Genomic DNA, 19346 nt, shown 5'->3' on the forward strand with positions numbered 1-19346 from the left:
ACGCAATACCTTTCAGTTGTGACTGAGAGTGGCTTTAGGCAAGGAAACCAGTGATTAATAACCAAACCTTGAGACTAGCAACTGTTGCAATAGGAACTGATTATCTATAATTCGAGGTGTGACTTGATTGACCTACACCTACAAGGGGCTAATATACCAGATCTTATATACAACTGCATGCATGATTTTAGATGTATGAAATAAACTTCTTGTTTTGAAACTGAAAGCTCTCTACTCTGGATCTACCATGCAAAACAAAACAGTGACTTACTGGTACTCAATTACTGTTTGTAAAGGGGAAAATCAAGTTATAATATAGTGAAGCTTGTACTGAATGAATCCTTAAACCTAACTTCAAAGTAATTACATTATTAGTCAGTCATGTCTCTTCAGAGTACTAAAAGCATAAGGCGCATTTTTAGTTGTATAATTATTTAATGTAGGTACCATGATATCAAATTGTTCCGAAATGAGTGTTTGCAAAGGCAAGATCGTAACCCTGAAAAAGGCTTTGCTCCTCTGGCAAAGGGGATGTCAGGGAATCAATGGGCAGGATTAAAACATTGCTGCAGATATGTGCTGTTAGAAGGTACCCATAGGGTATACCCTCTGATGAGTCTGCAGTGCACCCTGAATAAACATTAAGTAACACATGATCAAACAAAAAATCTCTAGAGTACAATGCATGGCAAGTGTACCAGATAAACAGTACTAACGCCAAAACACCACACAATAGTTAAAGATTGACTCTCTTTTCAATAAAATGCTGTTCCACCGTTACCCAAAGCGCCTATTGTCCCTCACTTTAACAAAGATCTACGGCCAATCTCACTTACTTCAACCATGTCAAAGATCGCCGAGAGCTTTGTTATCGAGAAAGCTCTGAAGCCCGTGGTGCTATCTCATATTGATCCAGGTCAATTTGGTTTCATCCCGGGCTCTTCCACTACGTTCGCGCTTATCTCGATGTTTCATCATTGGCTGCGCGCCACCGACGGCACCGGGGCGTCTGTAAGAATCGCTCTACTTGACTTTCTTAAAGCTTTCGACTTAGTGGACCATAATATCTTGGTTGGTAAACTTCATACTCTCGGAGTTAAGCCAACTGCCATCAACTGGATTATTGATTTCTTGAGGGACAGAAAGCAAAGAGTTAAGCTCAATGGAGTTTACTCTGATTGGCTTAATGTTCCTGCGGGTGTTCCCCAGGGGACTCGTCTTGGCCCTTGGTTATTCTTGGTGCTGATAAACGATCTTAGGTTACCTGATAGGTCGTTTACTATGTGGAAATTCGCCGACGACACTACTGTTTCGGAAATAGTACTACCATCCAAACAAAGCGCACTTCAGCAAGCTGTCGACTTTATTAGCACCTGGTCTCAGGAGAACCACCTGCAGCTGAATCCATCCAAATGTAAGAAGCTGCAGTCATGCTTTAAGAGATCTCCTCCAATTCATTCTCCAGTTGAACTCGATGGCCTCGCTTTCGTGACAGTTAACTTGGGTAAAGTGCTCGGCGTTACCATAAGAGATGATTTCAAATGGAACGATCACATCTCTAATGTAACCTCAAAGGCTGCCAAAAGATTGTACCTCCTGAGTCAAATCAAGCGTGCTGGTATCTGTGCGAGTGATCTTGTTTTATTTTACTGTAGTACCATAAGATCGGTTTTAGAATACACATGTCAAGTATTTCACTCCAGCCTTCCGTTCTATTTATCCGAAGAGCTGGAACGTATTCAGAAGCGCGCCTTGCGCATTATCTTCCCTTATGCAAGCTACAACAGCGCGCTCAAAGAGGCAGGCATCTCCTCTCTTTACGACAGGAGAGCATCTCTATCGTTTGATCTCTTTAACGACATTGTTCTTGACATTAATCACAAGCTCGCAGCTCTGCTCCCACCTAAAGCTGAGCACTACAGGCAGCTGCGCAGCAATAGGAAGTTTAACGTGCCAGTGTGCAAGACTGATTGTCTTAAAAAATCTTTTGTTGTTAGCCATAGCCTAAGGATGTAAATATATATGTTTAAGTATGTATATCTCCTTAACACAAGATCATCCTAAGTGAAACGTTTTTATTAGATTTGTATATTTTTATTATTAAGATTTTCAAACTATTTTAACTATGAATTTTGTTTCTTGTATATTATACACGTAATTCAGTCTTCGGACTGCGAGGTGTTTCTTTTTAATAAACGATTTATCTATCTATCTATCTATCTATCCTTCGTCCATATATATTGACGATACTGAGGCGCGCCAAAACAAACCAAAATGGTCGCCGATGATGGACACGTAACCTAGTGACGTGCCCTGGTCGAGCTCGCCCCAGGAAGATTACATCGAATTTCGCAAATACAAATTCGTAAGTTTACCTATAAGTTTGAAAGTTAAGTTTGAATGCTCAATAAGGATTAAATCAAACCTAAGTATTTTAAATAGATATTGTAATAAGGTTTAAAAGTCATTTTAAAAGTTTAAATTTAAATGGAAAACGAGATTGAATAAAAAATATATTTCAAAATTAAATAAATTTTGGATATGAAGTTTAAATTTAAAAGCAAGAAAGTTGAAATCAAACATAAATCACAAAGGATTGAATATTGATTCATATGGGCGGGCATAAAATAGTCCATTTCGCAAATTAGTATTTTTCTAAGATGACTTCTTTGCGAAATTAATTTCATATAGTCAGTCTCTCCTTAAATTGCTATTTTGCGAAATATTTTCTAGAGGGTTTGAGAAATTAAAGAAGGCCGCAATTTTTGGTGATATACCAGTTTGAAATGTTTAAATGAAATGACGATTTCCCAAAATCCTTGTGAAAGTTATGTTAAGGACATTAGCCAGAACGCTCATTTTTGATTGCTTATTGATTAGTTTACTAATTTCAGAATGATGTTAGATAGCCACATAGTTACAATGCTTATCTGTTTGTCTGTACTTCTATTGGTTTTTTAATCGGACCTTTGAGCGTCACCACGCGCATATAAAAGACAAGTTTAGCGTCCCTTCAATCAGTTCTTCGTAAGTTTTGAATAGTTTTGGTAAACTTTCGCCCTTTCGTTTTCTCAACCTCTGGCACAAGCGGGACCGATATGTGAGTACCTTTGTAACTTTGTTTTTTCCTTTCAAGTCCTTTCAGTGTTGGGCGACAATATACAAACAAATATTGCAATAATCTCTATGGATTTAAGATTTAAAGGCCAACTTCGTCCCAAATGCGAGTCAGTGAATGCCCATCATTTCAATAGAATAATGGGCTGTTTACCAGCCACCAAAATTCTTTTAATTTGTATCGAAACTTTTGTTCTGTTTTACTTGTATTGTTAATTTCATTATCGACGTCAGAGCCCAGTATTTGACACGCGATTCTTTGGTTATGTATTCCGCGGCTTTTCAGTAGATTGATAGAACTTCGTTGTATTGCTGTTTCAGTTTACGATCGATCGTTGGAGAGATTGATTGACTGTGAGAATAATCGTTATTTTCGTCCTTGATTGTGGTTCGTGGTTGTAACGCCTTCTCAGCTTTAGTTTTGTTACATCACGTGATCTCTTTATACGGGTATTTTGGATTCGCACGTGGCCTCTGAACCGCTTTAGGTCCGTGACAAAAATCTTTATGTAGCTAGAATTTAAGGAGGAAGACACTCGTGTTTTGTTTGGAACCTAACAGTCTTTGACGGTCAGTATGGTTGAATTTCGATAGAACTGTTTTTAATCTTTAGTTCGTGTTTATCAAGTTATCATCTATCAAGCCTTAAAAATACGGACCAGCCTGATTTTGTTAGACTTGTGGTTGCATTACTACAGTTTTCTCGCGTCACTTTATTTAATCGGTAAAGGCGGCCGCTACAGTCAAAGACTACGAATTCCTCAGAGAGAAAAACATGGATTCGCAAAAACACTACCAAGTTCAAGAAAGGGACACTGGGATTGGACTGAGAAACCAGAAAAATTTCGCTTTAAACCAAGCAACCTTGGACACATGCAAAATACTACTCCAGCAGAATTTCCGATCAAACCAGGTTTCGGAGTCACTCCAAATACTACATCGGAAGAAAATGTCGCCACAGCAGGAATCGAGGTTAGTGTCTTCCCCTTTATTTCGTCGGAAAACACATCGCCACGTCCAAAAATAGTTGAAATTTCGTCGAGCGAATTCACTGACATTCATTCGGAGAACAACACTAGGTCCAGGACTCTCACGGCCAAGGGCCGAGAGTTTCAAAGGGGCTTGAAGAAAACCGCCGCGCTGTCCAAAGATCGTGAACTACGCTCCAAACTAAGTAGTTTCGAAGAACTAGTGCACTATAGTCGAGACACAAGTAAAATTGAAAATGAAATCACTGTTATTTCAAAGGAAGTAAATGATGCATTATGATTATTTGACGAATGGATAGAGCTTTCATTGGACCCAACTGAAAATCAGCATGCTACACAAAAGCCATCCTTCTTGCTGGATACATGGAAGTCTGTTCATGCCGCAGCGCTAAACGAAATAAAGAAGTCTCAAGTGGACAATGGCTCTGTATTCTCTCAAAAATCTCGTCATTCACGAAGGTCTAGCGTAACGAGCGGAAGTTTATGCAGAGACACTGATAAACGTAAGAGCGAAAAGAGTGGCCTTGGAAGAGAAATTGAAGTTTTCAACAGTCATCGCAGAGCAGGAGAAAAAATTGGAACAGCTTAAACTTCAAGAGAAACAAGGAGAAGTCCGGGCACGAGAGGCTGTGTATCAAGAGGCTCTGGAAGAAGAGGACAAAGAGGACGACTTTCCATCCCCCTTGCTGCCAACCCGACAGTACGATCCTATCAACGCCTTCTTGAGTGACAACGCTGAAGAGCTAACCTCAACACCAGAAGCTGACCCTTCAGTATCAAAGAATTCCCAATTAGTTCCGACTGTGAGTGCTTCTTCAATGTTTACGTCACCACCTAAGTTCGCCGTCTCTACATCATTAACTTCTCAGTCCGTTCAGAGTCACACACTTCAGCAGCTCGTTCAAGCAAGAAACCTGAAGACACTATCTATTTTAGTACACACGCTAGTTCTAGCTCTGGAACACAGGCTCCTTTAACCTGCACAAGTTCTTTTACCACCAACACAGTTTTCTCGAACACACATGCCAGTTTTAGTATGGGAACATGGGTTCCCCCAGCTTCTACGATATCCTTTTCAGACAGCCCAGTTCGTACTACCACTAACAAAAGGGTTAGCTTTGGATCAAACGTGCCATCTATTTACGCCACGCCCTGTACAGACAGGCCAGGACCCAACCCATCAGGAGGCTTTTGTGGAAATTCCCCGGCTTTCATCCCGTTACCCGATCCGGTCGACGCAGTTCCATCGCAAGATTACTTGCTAGGTTTCAGTGACACGCTAGCCAAAATGACACAGCTGCATCGTCTGCCCCAAGCTAAACCAGAGGTCTTTAAGGAAACGAACAAGATCAAAGAAAATTCTTTCTGTGGGAGAACGCCATAGATAGTTTGATCGATTCAGTACCCGTCACAGCCACACAGAAACTGCACTTGCTGTACCAATATTTGGATGGAAGAGCCAAAAGAGTTGTCGAACAACTCCAGTACCTTATACAAGACCCAGACAACGCATACAAGCAAGCACATATAATTCTCAAGGAACGCTTTGGTCATCCTGCGATTATCAGGAACAGCTTTGAGAAATAACTAGCAAACTGGCCGAAGATTCCTCCTAATGATGCGTCTGCATTAGAAGAGTTTAGTGACTTTCTATTCCAAGTCCAGATTACAAGTCAGCACGTGAGCGGTCTAGGAGTTCTCAATTACCCATCGCAGATCCAAAACTTCGTTGACAAACTTCCTGGTTGGTTCAAGAACAAGTGGTCAGACAAAGTGCTGAAACTGCAAAAATGCAATGGTAAAGATGCTTTTCCCTCCTTTAAAGATTTTGTACATGAAGTTCGCTATCGTGCGGAACGGATAAACATACCTCAGATCGCTCTCACTTCAGGAACAAGCGGCTCAACACAGTCAAACCGCGCTAAGAGTTTCAACCGCGCACCCTGTAAACGATCTGCAAACAGCGCCTTAATCAGCACCCCTGGCACAGAACACTACGTCGAAGTGTCCCCGCAAGTCGACCTAAATCAGGCGTCGAGTGATCTTATAACTGAAGCTCAACAACGAGACCCTACCAACTATCCGGAGCTTAACGCCTATTGCTTCTATCACAAGATGAAGTCTCATGCTATGAGTAACTGTGAGCAGTTTCAGAAGATAAGCTATGAACAACGCAAAGATTTCTTGTTGAAGAACAGAATCTACCTAAAATGTGTCATTTCTAACGGACATGTCGCAAAAGACTGCAAAAGAGACAAGTTGGAATGCAAGATTTGTAAACAGAAGCTTGCCACTATACTGCACGACCAAACTAGACACGAGAAGAAAGATACCAGTCAGGCCAACTCCGCCTGTTCCCAAGTTTGCGGACAAGGACACCCGTTAAGATCCTGTGCTCGAATAGTCCTGATCGAAGTCTTCCACCAAGACAGTCCCTCAGTAAAGGTACCCAACTACGCAGTGCTGGACGACGAGTCGATTGATGTTTTTGTCACCGATTCACTTCTCGAAAAGCTTAAGGTTGAAGGCCATGAAGTGAACCTCGAAATCGATACTATTACAAGCGTTAACAGCGTCGGCACTAGGAAAGTGAATGGTCTACGAATGCAAGACACGGAAAATCGTCACAAGGCCATTAAGATCCCATTTCCTTATTCACAAGAAAGTATTCCAGCTAGTCCAGGAGATATTGCGACACCTCAAATAGCCAGATCATGGAAGCATTTGGAAGAGATCGCCCCTCACATTCATCACCGTCCCAATGTGGAGATAGGCTTATTAATTGGCCGCAACATTCCGTCAGCATTTCAACCACTGCGCATCATTCATGGCAGCGAAAATGAACCGTGGACCGAAGAATATAAGTTTGGCTGGACCATCATTGGTCCTGTTTGTGTTGACAAAGAAAAGGAAACGTTGGACTGTCTTTCAGTTAACCGCATCACAGTGCAAAGTGAGTATCCTCGGAATGTTTTCACCATACCAACCAGTAACAGGTGCAAAGCAGACTCCGTAGTGTCCTTCGCCACGAGACAGTACTTCAAAGACGTTACTTCTTCTCAGCAAGTAAGAGAGATGATGCAATTGGATTACAGGGAACTCTGTCATGCTCGAAACATTCCAGGCACTGAGAAAGGCGAATCCGTAGAAGACAAAAGCTTTAACGAAATCCTTACCGCTAATTTTACACAAAAACGAATTGGGAAACTGGGAGATGCCCTTACCCTTCAAAACGGATACTGTAACCCTTCACAAATAATCGTGAATAGTGTTTGAAGAGACTGCTAGGAATCAAGAGAAAGTTCTTAAGAAATAGAGAACTAGAGAGTCATTACACCGAGTTTATGCAAAACCTCTTCGACAAGAAACACGCCAGTCCCGTCACATTAGAGGAACTCAAGACCGAGACAGGCAAAGTCTGGTATCTCCCACATTTTGATATATATCACCCAAAGAAACCTGATCAGATTCGCATAGTTTTCGATTGCAGTGTTGTCTTCAATAACAGTCTCTCAATAAACTCCTCCTCCTACATATGATAAACGCACTAATCAGCGTACTCTGTCGATTTCGGAAAGAAGAGATAGCAGTAACATGCGACTTCGAAAAGATGTTCCGTAGCTTCCACGTAAACCCCGAACACAAAGACTACTTGAGGTTCTTGTGGTTCAGAGATTACAACCTGGACGGCCAAATCATCGACTGTCGCATGAGTGTCCACCTATTTGGGGCTGTCTCTTCGCTAGGCGTTGCCAACTTTGGTCTGAGAATGACAGCTGAAGCTGGTCGACAACAGTTTGATCCCTAGGCGGCGAACTTCCTACTAGATGAATTCTACGTAGACGATGGTTTAAAGTCATTCGACACACACCTCAAAACGCCGTCAAGGTTATCAAGAAAACTCAAGCCATGTGTGCATCCGCCAATCTGCGCTTACATAAGTTCGCCAATAACAGTAAAACAGTGTTGGAAGCCTTACCAGTCCAAGATCGCTCGAAAGACCTCAAGGATCTAGATCTCCGGCACGACGTTCTACTCCTCCTACGCTCGCTAGGTACCTATTGTTGCATAGAGTCTGACACTATTGGTTTCTTTATCCAGCTTAAAGACAAGCCCCTCACTCGTCGAGGGATTTTGTCAACCGTAAGTTCAGTGTACGATCCATTGGGCGTTGTGGCTCCAGTGATCTTACTGGGAAAACAGTTGCTCCAAGAACTGTGTCGAGACGGCGTCGATTGGGACGATCCTATACCGGACCACGTTTATTCACGATGGGAAAAATGGAGATCAGAGTTACGCCTCTTAGAGAATATCAAGTTACCAAGATGTGTCAAACCTCGCGATTTTGGTGAACCGGTTAGCACACAGCTACATAGTTTCTCTGACGCCAGTGATGTAGGTTTAGGCCAAGTTACCTACTTGCGCCTCGTAAACAACGCGAACCAAGTACATGTCAGCCTACTTATGGGAAAGAGCAGAGTAGCTGCGCTAAAGTAAATTTCTATTCCGCGTCGTGAACTCACAGCAGCCGTGGTTTCAGTCAACGTGGCGTCAATGCTTAGCAGAGAATTGAATTACATTTACGTAGTGAAGGAGTTTCATTCTGACTCCTCCGTCGTTTTGGGTTATATACGCAACGAAGCAAGACGCTATCACACGTATGTCTCAAACCGCATGCAACAAATCCACGACAAGTCGGATCCGACACAATGGCTTCATGTCTCCGGCTCCGACAATCCTGCTGATATTGTCTCAAGAGGCATTACTGCCAAACAACTCGCAGAAAATAAACTATGGTTCAAAGGTCCCGACTTCCTCTGGAGGAATCATGTGTCAGTGGTGAACCATGACCCCGTTCCTATTTTAAATCCTGAGGATCCCGAAGTAAAGAAAAGCAAAGTAACAACTCTCATCGTTAACCATGAAGTTACAAGCAGTACGATAAGCGCCCAGCTGCTGGCCCACCAGTGGTGGAAGAAATGCGTTTAGCCGAAGAAGTTATCTTGAAGTCATTGCAGTTACGTTGCTTCGTCAAAGAGATCCTGGTTCTCCAAAAGCTCAGTGAGAATGATCACATGTTCCAAAACCGCAACAGCGCCCACATCAGAAATGAAAAGTTGAAACAGACATGCTCACTTTTCAGAGTCGACCCCTTTTTAGATCATAAAGGGATACTAAGAGTAGGTGGTAGACTCAAGAAAGCCACCTTAGCCTTTGAAGTCAAACATCCAATTATCATCCACAAAAAGATTCATATCACAGAGCTCCTTATCAGACACTACCAAAGCAAAGTTCAACACCACCAGGGCCGAGGAATGACTCACCATGCTCTTCGCCAAAGCGGTTACTGGATAATCGATGGTCGTTCTTCCATCGCCTATCAACTTCAGAAGTGTATTATTTGCCGCAAGTTGCGGGGATCTGCCGAAATCCAAAAGAGGGCAAACTTACCTGAAGAGCGGATTACTCCTGCCCCACCTTTTTCGTATACCGGCATGGACGTCTTCGGCCCTTGGTATGTTAAGGAAGGTCGAAAAGAGCTAAAGCGTTAGGGTATAATCTTCACATGATTATCATCTCGAGCTATCCATTTGGAAACGTTAAACACAATGGAAACAGATTCATTTATCAACGCTCTTAGACGATTCGTCAATCGAAGAGGCAAAGTTCGGGAACTGAGATGCGACAGACGAACAAATTTTGTGGGAGGCAAAAACGAGCTTAGTTCTGCTTTGAGAGAAATCAATACAGATTCAATTAAGAATTTTCTCCTTACAGAAGATTGTGATCTGATCGAATTCAATATGAATGTGCCATCTGCCCCCCATATGGGTGGCGTATGGGAGAGACTTATTCGCACCGTACGTGCAGTTCTCACAAGTCTTTTGCAAGACCACGCTCAGCAATTAGAACTCTGTTCATTGAAGCAGAAAACATCGTAAACAGTCGTCCACTTACGATCAACAGTTTATCAGATCCAGACGCGCCTGAACCAATCACACCGAGCCATCTGCTTACTCTTAAAGCTAAAGTCGTATTACCACCCCACGGCAACTTTTCGAGTCCCGATCTATATTCAAGAAAGCGGTGGCGCAGGATACAGTACCTGTCGGATCAGTTTTGGCGTCGCTGGCAACGAGAGTATTGCTTGCTGCTACAAAAACGCCAGAAATGGAATGAAACCAAACCCAACAGTCAAGCTAATGATATTGTCCTCATCCGTGACGAAATTTGTCCCAGAAACCAGTGGCCACTTGCAAAGATTACAGAAGTTTTTCCCAGCGATGATGGTCTGGTCCGAAAAGTCCGTCTGCTTGTTACTCAATCTGGTACCAGAAAGCTTTTTGAAAGGCATATACACAAGCTCATCCTGATTTATCGACCAAGCGAATAAAGAAGCGCAAAACACTTTGGCTGGAGTACGACCCCGTCGGGGAGCCTTATCTGAACGAAACTTTTGAATCTTAGAACACTTAAATTTTGTTTTGTTGCTCATTGTAATTTCATACCTTCTTACAATGTATGGGGAAGCCATGTAACGCCTTCTCAGCTTTAGTTTTGTTACGTCAAGCTTATCAAATCAGTTTTTACAAATGACTGTAATTCCTAAATTATGGGGTAATAAAGTTGTTGTTGTTGTTGTTGTTGTTTTTGTTGTCACGTGATCTCTTTATACGGGTATTTTGGATTCGCACGTGGACTCTGAACCGCTTTAGGACCGTGACAAAAATCTTTATTTAGCTAGAATTTAATGAGGAACACGCTCGTGTTTTGTGTTGGAACCTAACAGTCTTTGACGGTCAGTATGGTTGAATTTCGATCGAACTGTTGTTAATCTTAAGTTCGTGTTTATCAAGTTATCATCTATCAAGCCTTAAATAAACGGACCAGCCTGATTTTGTTAGACTTGTGGTTGCATCACTACAGTTTTCTCGCGTCCCTTTATTTAATCGGTAAAGGCGGCCGCTACAGTGGTCGATTGCCTTTCAAGAATAAAGATTCGTGCAAACAGTCAACCTTGGTTTGTCATTTCGATCAGTAAAATCGTAAACACCTCGTTAACCGCGTTTTGGAGCGACACGCCCTTGAACTAGCCCTTTTTACAGTTCCCCGGCGCCATATTGGATGTATAACCGCGCAAACATGATAGCGAAGTTAGTGTTGAGTCGCGTTGCGAGTTCTAGAGAGAGTTTAGTGAAATGTGGTGGTGCTCTGTCCTTTTCATCGAGATATTTCGACAATGAACGATACTTTCCCTACGCAGAATATTCCTCCTTCTTCTTCGAAAAGAAGAGGAAGACACTGCCGCTTTTTGGTTGTGCTAATAGCTATTATGACACAGCAGGTAATCCAACAGGTCTGCATTTCTTCTCGTTTCCGAATGACGTCCAGCAGCGAATCAGATGGTGCAATCTCCTGAAGCGCCAGCATGGAAAGGACGGATTCTTCACAAAATCAAATTTTTTGAGCTCAGAACATTTTAAAACAGAAGACATGCGAAAAAAACGTGGGCAGGTCGCTGGAAATTGGTGAAAGGTTTATAATGTTTGTACGGTTGTTTTGTTGCTTGGATACCGAAAGAAAATGCTGCTTTGATTTTCGGTATTGTAGTGTTTACGCTGGGATTTTTTTTCTCCTTATTAAAAAGGTGACATTTATATTTCTTTGTGCACTGTGGTCTTATACGATATCTGTGAACTGAATGTAAAATTATAATGTCAAATTAAAATGTAAAATTAAAAATTTATAAAATGATGAGTTTTATTGTGATATATATGGGCAGAACCATCTCGATTTAACTAGTCAGTACCGAAAAAACCATCGAAAATGCCTGCTTAAAGGTCCCAGTAGCAACTGTGACAACTCAAGAAGAGTCATTTGAAGTTGAACAGGAATTATTTCACCAAGAAGTTGAAGCAGCTGTGTCAACTGTCAATGCTGCTTCATCTTCTCCAGCCTTGTAACAATCAGATGTCCATAAGCTGCAATGGGATATGGAGCTACTGCAAGTACAATTAGCTGACTTGAAAGAAAAACTAAGTGAAGTTGAAAATGAGAGGGATATTTTATTGGCGTGCCAGTTTTCAATTGACAAAATTAAAGATGATGAGTCTGCGGTTCTATTTTATACTGGATTCCCAAACTATGGAGCACTCATAAGCTTCTATAGTTCTATTGAACCAATGCTGGCAAAGATGCAGTACTGGAAAGGAGAGAAATTGTCGAAAGAGAGTCAGCCATACCAATCAGATGATAACAGAAATAAGCCGGGGCCTTCAAGAATCTGTCATTCTTGGATGAATTTTTGCTCATACGACTAAAGGCTGGGTTATTTGTACAGGATCTTGCTGATAGATTTGGGATCAGCACAAACCTGGTGTCCAGAATCTGCATTACATGGATTAATCTCCTCTATGTGGAACTAAAAGAACCTTTCCCATTTCCAGCACAAGAACTCATTCACAAGAATATGCTGCAAGAGTTTGCTCAATATGCAACAACTAAGATTGTGTTAGACTGTACAGAACTGTTTATTTTTTTTTCTGTGAATAATGTTAATTACTGTCAATGGCCTCTTCGAAATGTCATGTTTGAAGAATAGAATTCTGAAGCTCCTTCCCATAAAGACATAGTTTAACTCACATTTTATTGTCATGCCAATCACTTCCCTTATTTACACAATGTACAATGGTACCTTATCTTGATTTCACAAGGCCAACATCATCTTTTTTCCCTGAGTGCTAACAACATTAATATCAACATTTCTTAATGTAAGGAAAGATTACACCTAAATCCATTTGAGCATTAAATTTGAGCTGGTGAAGGTGAAGCAGCATTGACAGTTAACACAGGTGCTTTAACTTCTTGGTGAAATAATTCCTGTTCAACTTCAAATGACTCTCCTCATTACCAGAAATCGGAGACATCGATCAAATTTCTTCTCCACCGAACTTTAAAAATGGCAGCCCACGATTACAAAGGATTGTATGGCATAATATAAAAAAATTCAGATATCACGCATATTAGAAAAACTAGCCTGCTTCCCTTGATCTCAATCGAACAAGCAATGTTTTGGTGTTCTCACAATATGACTTTTTAGGTGTTTAATGAAAGATAAGTTCGGACAAATCGCGATTCAAAATTTACCGGTAAACAGTCGCTTAATGTCTCATAAGCTCTATAATTTTGGTAAATATTACATACCAAAAACTCCATTTTGGAGCTCAAATCTTGCCTAGGGACATCTTCCCTCGATCTCCATCGCTTCGTGATGAATTAATGCCCCAGATTTGGTTCGAAATATTCCGCAACTCGATGAAAACCCTCGGACAAATTTAAAGGTTTGATAGTGATATATTTTGCCTCTATACTCTTGACCGCCTTTGTGCGACTTTGTACGAAATTGCTAAAACGTACGACCATGATTATCTCTTTCTCCACTATTTTGGAAGCCATGTTAAAGCACATGTAACCAGGCAGCTTTAAGATTAAATCCGCTGGGCATTGACTTAGCAGGCTCGCTTAAACATAAATTTGCGAAGCCGGAACGAACTTTGGTTGAGAAAGTAAACTTTAATAAAAAAAAAATGTCCCACTTCTTGAGCGATCGCGAACGGCAGAAAACGGACACCAAACTCCGAATTAGTAGCCCTCACAAAAAATTCAAGAACCGGAATGATGTCGATGCAACTAAATTAGCTTTAGCAGTTGAAATTCCGTATTGCTTGTTGAAAGAATGGCATGGGAAAGTCACTGACAAAACCGATCCCGAAGCAACTGCCCCAGATTACATCAGTCTTGCCAATGATTTAATCCCGGGACATTGCGTACAAATAAGCCAAGACTCTGGGCAGCGAATAAATGGCATCTTAGCTAGGAAGGCAGGAGAGGTGAAATCCATTTACAAAAAGGCCAGAAATAGTAGAGAAAGGGGTGAGCTTCACCAAAAAAAATACAAACTTAGCATTTTCAAAGATGAAATCGTCTCGTTAGAGGGTGTTGAGGAAGAACTTATTTGCACAAGACAAGAGATTGAAGAGTGGAAAAGAAAAGTTGAAGACTTGGAGCAAAAAAAGACAGAACTGGTGGAGGCATTGCAGGAGGCCCTGAAAGTAAAAGATGAATGCTTAAAGGAGAAGGAAAAAGACATAGCCATACTGACTGAGCAAAATCAAGAGCTGCAGCGTCACATTAGCGCCTTAGAAGAAAGACTTGGTGAGGTAGGATGTACTGGCAAGAAACTTGGAGAGCTTGGCTTAAAGCAAAGGTCCAGGAGACTAAAGGAACTGAAAAGCAGAGCTCAGGTGGCACTCTGGTTTATGGGGTCTTACGGTCTGGAGCTGACTTGTTTAAAAGGTGTGGACCATAAACATGGAAAGCCATACACCATTGATTTGGAGCACAGAGAAACACCGGTGGCAGGTTCTGAGACGGAAGATGATGATAAAGTGGAACAAGTCCTCTACTTATTAGATAAGTTTTGTGCAAGCGATGAACTTTACCATGAACTGACAATAATGTGTGATGAGTTGCCCAAATCATATTTGATAAAGCAAACGCGAAAGCAGCTCAACGACATTTGCACAATTGAAAGAGTTCCTGGGCATTATCCAGGTGCTCAAATATCATTTACAGAGACATAAAAAGCTCACATAAAAGACCTTCAGAAAAATGATCCCTCATTTGATATAAATGAGCCTGTTAAGGTAAAGATTAGTGGTGATGGGGCCAAAATGTCAAGAAACTCAAACTTCATGATCCTGTCGTTTTCCCTTTTGCAAACTGCTGAGAAAGTCATGTCTTCAAGAGGAAACCGAACAATTGCTATTGTCAATGGCCCAGAAAAATATGACACTCTTGAACACTCTTTTTTATCAGCCATCAATGAAATCAACACTGTCTTAGAAGCTGGTTTCATTGATGTTGATGGGAAACAAGTAAAAATTGAAATGTTTCTGGGAGGAGACTATAAATTCCTGCTCATGGTTATGGGCCTCAGTGGTGCCACTTCCACTCATGCTTGCCTGTGGTGTTTGATTCACAAGTTGGATAGGTGGGACACATCAAAGCCTCTTGACCATTACAATTTGGGAGAGATGAAGAGAACCCTGGATCACATTAAATCAATGCTGCCCCTTAAAAAATATTCTGTGATTAATAAACCCTTGTTCAACATTGAACTTGATCACATAGTATTAGATGAGCTGCACCTGATGATGAGAGTTACTGATCGCCTGACAGAAAACATCATCACTGAGGTAATGGAGAGAGATGGCGAGGCTGACATGAGAAAAAAGAGAGGGGAAAAAAAAGGGATCTACCTGGAATCTCTTGTTTCTACTATCCATAAAATTGGCATTCCATTTTCTATTTGGGAAAAAAAAAATTCTGATGGAAAGGGCAGTGGTTCGTATGAATGGACAAGTCTCATTGGATCTGACAAGAAAAAAATGATGGAACTCCTTCCAACCCAACTTGCAAAAAATGACATTTTCTACCCTGAAACAAGGCAAACAGTAGTCCAGCTTTGGTCAGATTTCCACAAACTCTATAACATAATCAGTGACTATGATACAAAAGCTGGACAGTATCTTGAAGTTGAACAAAAGGGGAAAAAGTTCATTGACCTGTTTTGCTCACTGGCTGGAAAGAGAAAGAATTATGACAAAAAGAGAGTTACCCCATACATGCACACAATACCCTACCATGTGCCACATTTCATAAAACATTTTTCCACCATGAAGCAATTCACAGGGCAAGGGGTGGAAAAGAACAATGATGATGCAAAGAGGATATTTTTTCAGAAATCCAATAAATGGGATGTTGCGAGAGATGTTCTTCAGTCAGAATCAAGGCAGATAGCATTACAAGGTTATGAAAGAGAGAAACGAAAGTATAACAAACAAAACAAAAATTACTGGGAAGAAGGCATAGTTGAAACTCGGAAAAAAAGGCAGAGATCACAACTGATCACAAGTGAAGAGCCAGGCCCTTCAGATGAGCTCACAGAACAAGAAGAAGACCTTGGCAAACTGAGTGTTTCTCAACTTAAAGAAAGGATAAAGTCAAAAAATATTCAAGTAAAGGGATTGGCCAAACTGAAAAAGAGAGAACTCATTGAACTCTTGAAGTATACCCCCTAAATGTGCAAATTAATTCAAGATAATGGCTGACCCCTGCCCCCTCCTGACAAAAGAACAATTTTGACAAAATGTGTATGACAAAATGCACTGAGATATATTTACCATTTCTTACAAGAAAACATGTTATATCTTTAGATTTAGTTAGAATTACAAGTAATTTCATTTAAAGATAGTATTATTAAAGTATTTACCCTTACATATTCTTATTTTGTGTCTATCATAGGTAAACTTTAATTAAAGCAGAGAAAACTAAAAGTGAAACAAATCTCAACAACTTTGACCTGACATTCATTCAAAACAATAATCTTTTTCTAAATTAGATGTTATGTCTGTCACATGCCCTTCTATTTACTGTAATAAGAACATTTTCTACTGGAGACCTGGATGCCTGTCTAAGTGCACCTTTTGAAAAGGTAAAACGTTTCTTTGAAAACCTCAGCACCAGCTTTAACTTCAGGGGAAAATGTACAGCACTACCTTGTCCTAATTCGTTTAAATAATAATACCAGTACGATGGAAGGCAAAACCTACTGAAATCACTCAGTTCATAGAGCATCGAAATCCCATCCCCTGACAATGTTCCATGTCCTCTAAATATATATCTAATGATATCATGGTCAATGGCAATTTCCACTGAGTAGGTTGCCTTCACTGCCTTGCTTTTAAGAATGCCTAATATTGCATATGTGAAAACATCAGCAGCCTTCTCTAGTCTTTCTTTGCTGATCTTTGGATTAGAGTAACCTCTGTAAGATTTAATTACAGAAAAAAAAATATCAAAATAATATTTTAGTTTTTAAGGCCACTGTAAACATCAAATAACACGTAACCCTTTAAGCCCATATTTGACTATGCATATTCTCCTCAACGTTTTCTCCACATTTTTTATATATGGTATGAAGAAAAGTTTAAACATCAACAAATATTAACCTTTGGTGATCACTTCCTTCATTTTTATGACCTGTTTGTTTGATTAGGCAGTAACATTGTAAGGAAACATTTAATGCAGGGAACTATTACTGGGCCTGTTGCACAAACTACCAAGACACCATCACTGGGGCCTAAAGGGATAACCAAGAACTAAAAAAATATTATTTAAGCGTAAGCTTATTGCACAACAGTTTGACCTTATTAACTCATCAGACAAGTGATTAGACGGTTTCCAAGAGCTTGTCCAGGCCGGCCAGTCTTTCCATTTTACTAGATATTCATCATCCTGTGTAAAGGTGAAATTACACATCATCTTAGTGCTTACTAAGTTTCGCGTAGAGTTCTGTTTAATAGTAAACACAATGAATTACTTGCAGATGAGCTTCATATAAATTAATTCATACCTCCTTACTCGACGATTTCCGCTTGCTGACAAGTCTCTCCACTTGATATAATTTCGCCCCGGGTTTATAATTTCTTTTGCATGTAGAAAAAGGTTCAAAATCCGCCGAAGAAAGATTATTCAGAGCAACATAATTTACGCATTCTTTGCTTCGAACCGCTCTTGCCATATTCTTTCACGTAATCCGATACCTCCGGGCATGCTCCTTTCAACTAAGAGTACACCGCATTCAGAAAGTATCGTGTGAACAAAATGACTCCGATTTCTGGTAATGTTGAGTTATCACAGTTGCTACCGGGACCCTTTTAGCAGGCATTTTCCATAGTTTTTTTGGTACTGACCAATTAAATCGAGATGGTTCTGCCCATATATATGATAATTAAACTCATCATTTTATAAATTTATAATTTTACATTTTAATTGTGCATTACAATTTTATAATTTTACATTCAGTTCACAGATATCGTATAAGATCACAGTGCACAAAGAAATATAAATAGCACCTTTTTAATAAGGAGAAACCCCCCCCCCCCCCACCAAAAAAAAAAAATCCCAGCATAAACACTTCAATACCAAAAATCAAACCAGGCATTTTCTTTCGGTATCCAAGCAACAAAACAACCGTACAAACATTATAAACCTTTCACCAATTTCCAGCGACCTGCCCCCGTTTTTTCGCATGTCTTCTTTTTTGAAATGTTCTGGGCACAAAAAAGTTGATTTTGTGATGAAGAATCCGTCCTTTCCATGCTGGCGCTTCAGGAGATTGCACCATCTGATTCACTGCTGGAAGTCATTCGGAAACGAGAAGAAATGCAGACCTGTTGGATTGCCTGTTATGTCATAATAGCTATTAGCGCAAAAAAAAAGTGGCACAGTGTCTTCCTCTTCTTTTCGAAGAAGAAGGAGGAATATCCTGCGTAAGGAAAGTATCGTTCATTGTCGAAATATCTCGATGAAAAGGACAGAGCACGACCACATTTCACTAAATTCTCACTAGAACTCGCAACGTGACTCAACACTAACCTCGCTATCATGTTTGCGCGGTTACACATTTAATATGGCGCCGGTGTCACAGTGATATGTGTACCCCCGTGATATGTGTACCCCCGCACACATATCACTAGTGATATGTGTACCCCTGGCAGGGATACACAAAACACTGAAGCTTTGCACCCGGGCCTCTTAGAGCTTCAAAGAAAACATGGTTACGAGGAACAAATTTTGTGGTTTTATATTTTAAAGTTTCCGATCCAAAATATAAACGGAAGAAGATCACAATGCAACTGAATAACAATACACATATTGACTGCGATTGCCGCGATATGCGTATCCACATTGTATCCCCTAGATGTATTGGGGATGTACATATCACTGAACGGCGATCGCAGTGATATGTGTATCCCCTGACTAACTCGCTGTCGTCTGTCAATTTGGAATCAATAATACACTTACTAGCCATATATAAGCTTAGCTAGTAATTTGCTAGAAAGACAACAGCGCTTGCTTTACCAAGGGATACACATATAACTTACTACGATTTCCGTAATATGCTTAACCCCGAGATATGTTGAGGATACACATATCACTGAACGAGCTAGAGATCTCAGTGATATACGTATCCCCTGGCTAGTGCGATGTCGTCTGTGTACTTTTTAAATTTGTCAGTGACAAATATGATTGGGAATCAATAAAACTTGCTGTCAGTTGGTGAAATATCTCATGCACTTACGTACTAGCCAGTAAAGGAGCTAGTAGCAAGTA

At 40.6% G+C, this 19346-nt stretch overlaps 2 protein-coding genes across 2 annotated transcripts in view; both read right to left on the reverse strand.

Annotated features, from left to right (window-relative positions):
* LOC148732261 (uncharacterized) overlaps positions 1-19346 on the reverse strand; it is a 34271-nt gene that overhangs the window by 10292 nt on the left and 4633 nt on the right. The window lies entirely within an intron of this gene.
* On the reverse strand, positions 16323-18065 carry LOC148732262 (uncharacterized). The gene is made up of 3 exons (XM_088757350.1): positions 17584-18065; positions 17377-17465; positions 16323-16995 (listed from the first exon to the last, which is right to left on the reverse strand). The coding sequence occupies exons 1-3, from the start codon at positions 17749-17751 to the stop codon at positions 16566-16568; spliced, it is 687 nt and encodes a 228-aa protein (XP_088613476.1). The 5' UTR covers positions 17752-18065; the 3' UTR covers positions 16323-16565.

Source organism: Stylophora pistillata, chromosome 4 (assembly GCF_964205215.1).
Source record: "Stylophora pistillata chromosome 4, jaStyPist1.2, whole genome shotgun sequence".
In the NCBI taxonomy this organism is placed as follows: Eukaryota; Metazoa; Cnidaria; class Anthozoa; order Scleractinia; family Pocilloporidae; genus Stylophora; species Stylophora pistillata.

Excerpts from the sequence above, each read along its gene's own strand:
- LOC148732262 (XM_088757350.1), bottom strand. The coding sequence starts at position 17,751 with ATGGCAAGAGCGGTTCGAAGCAAAGAATGCGTAAATTATGTTGCTCTG. Across the intron at positions 17,466-17,583 it reads GGAAATCGTCGAGTAAGGAG|GATGATGAATATCTAGTAAA; the intron begins GTATGAATTAAT and ends ACCTTTACACAG. Across the intron at positions 16,996-17,376 it reads TTGTCTGATGAGTTAATAAG|AGGTTACTCTAATCCAAAGA; the intron begins GTCAAACTGTTG and ends TAAATCTTACAG.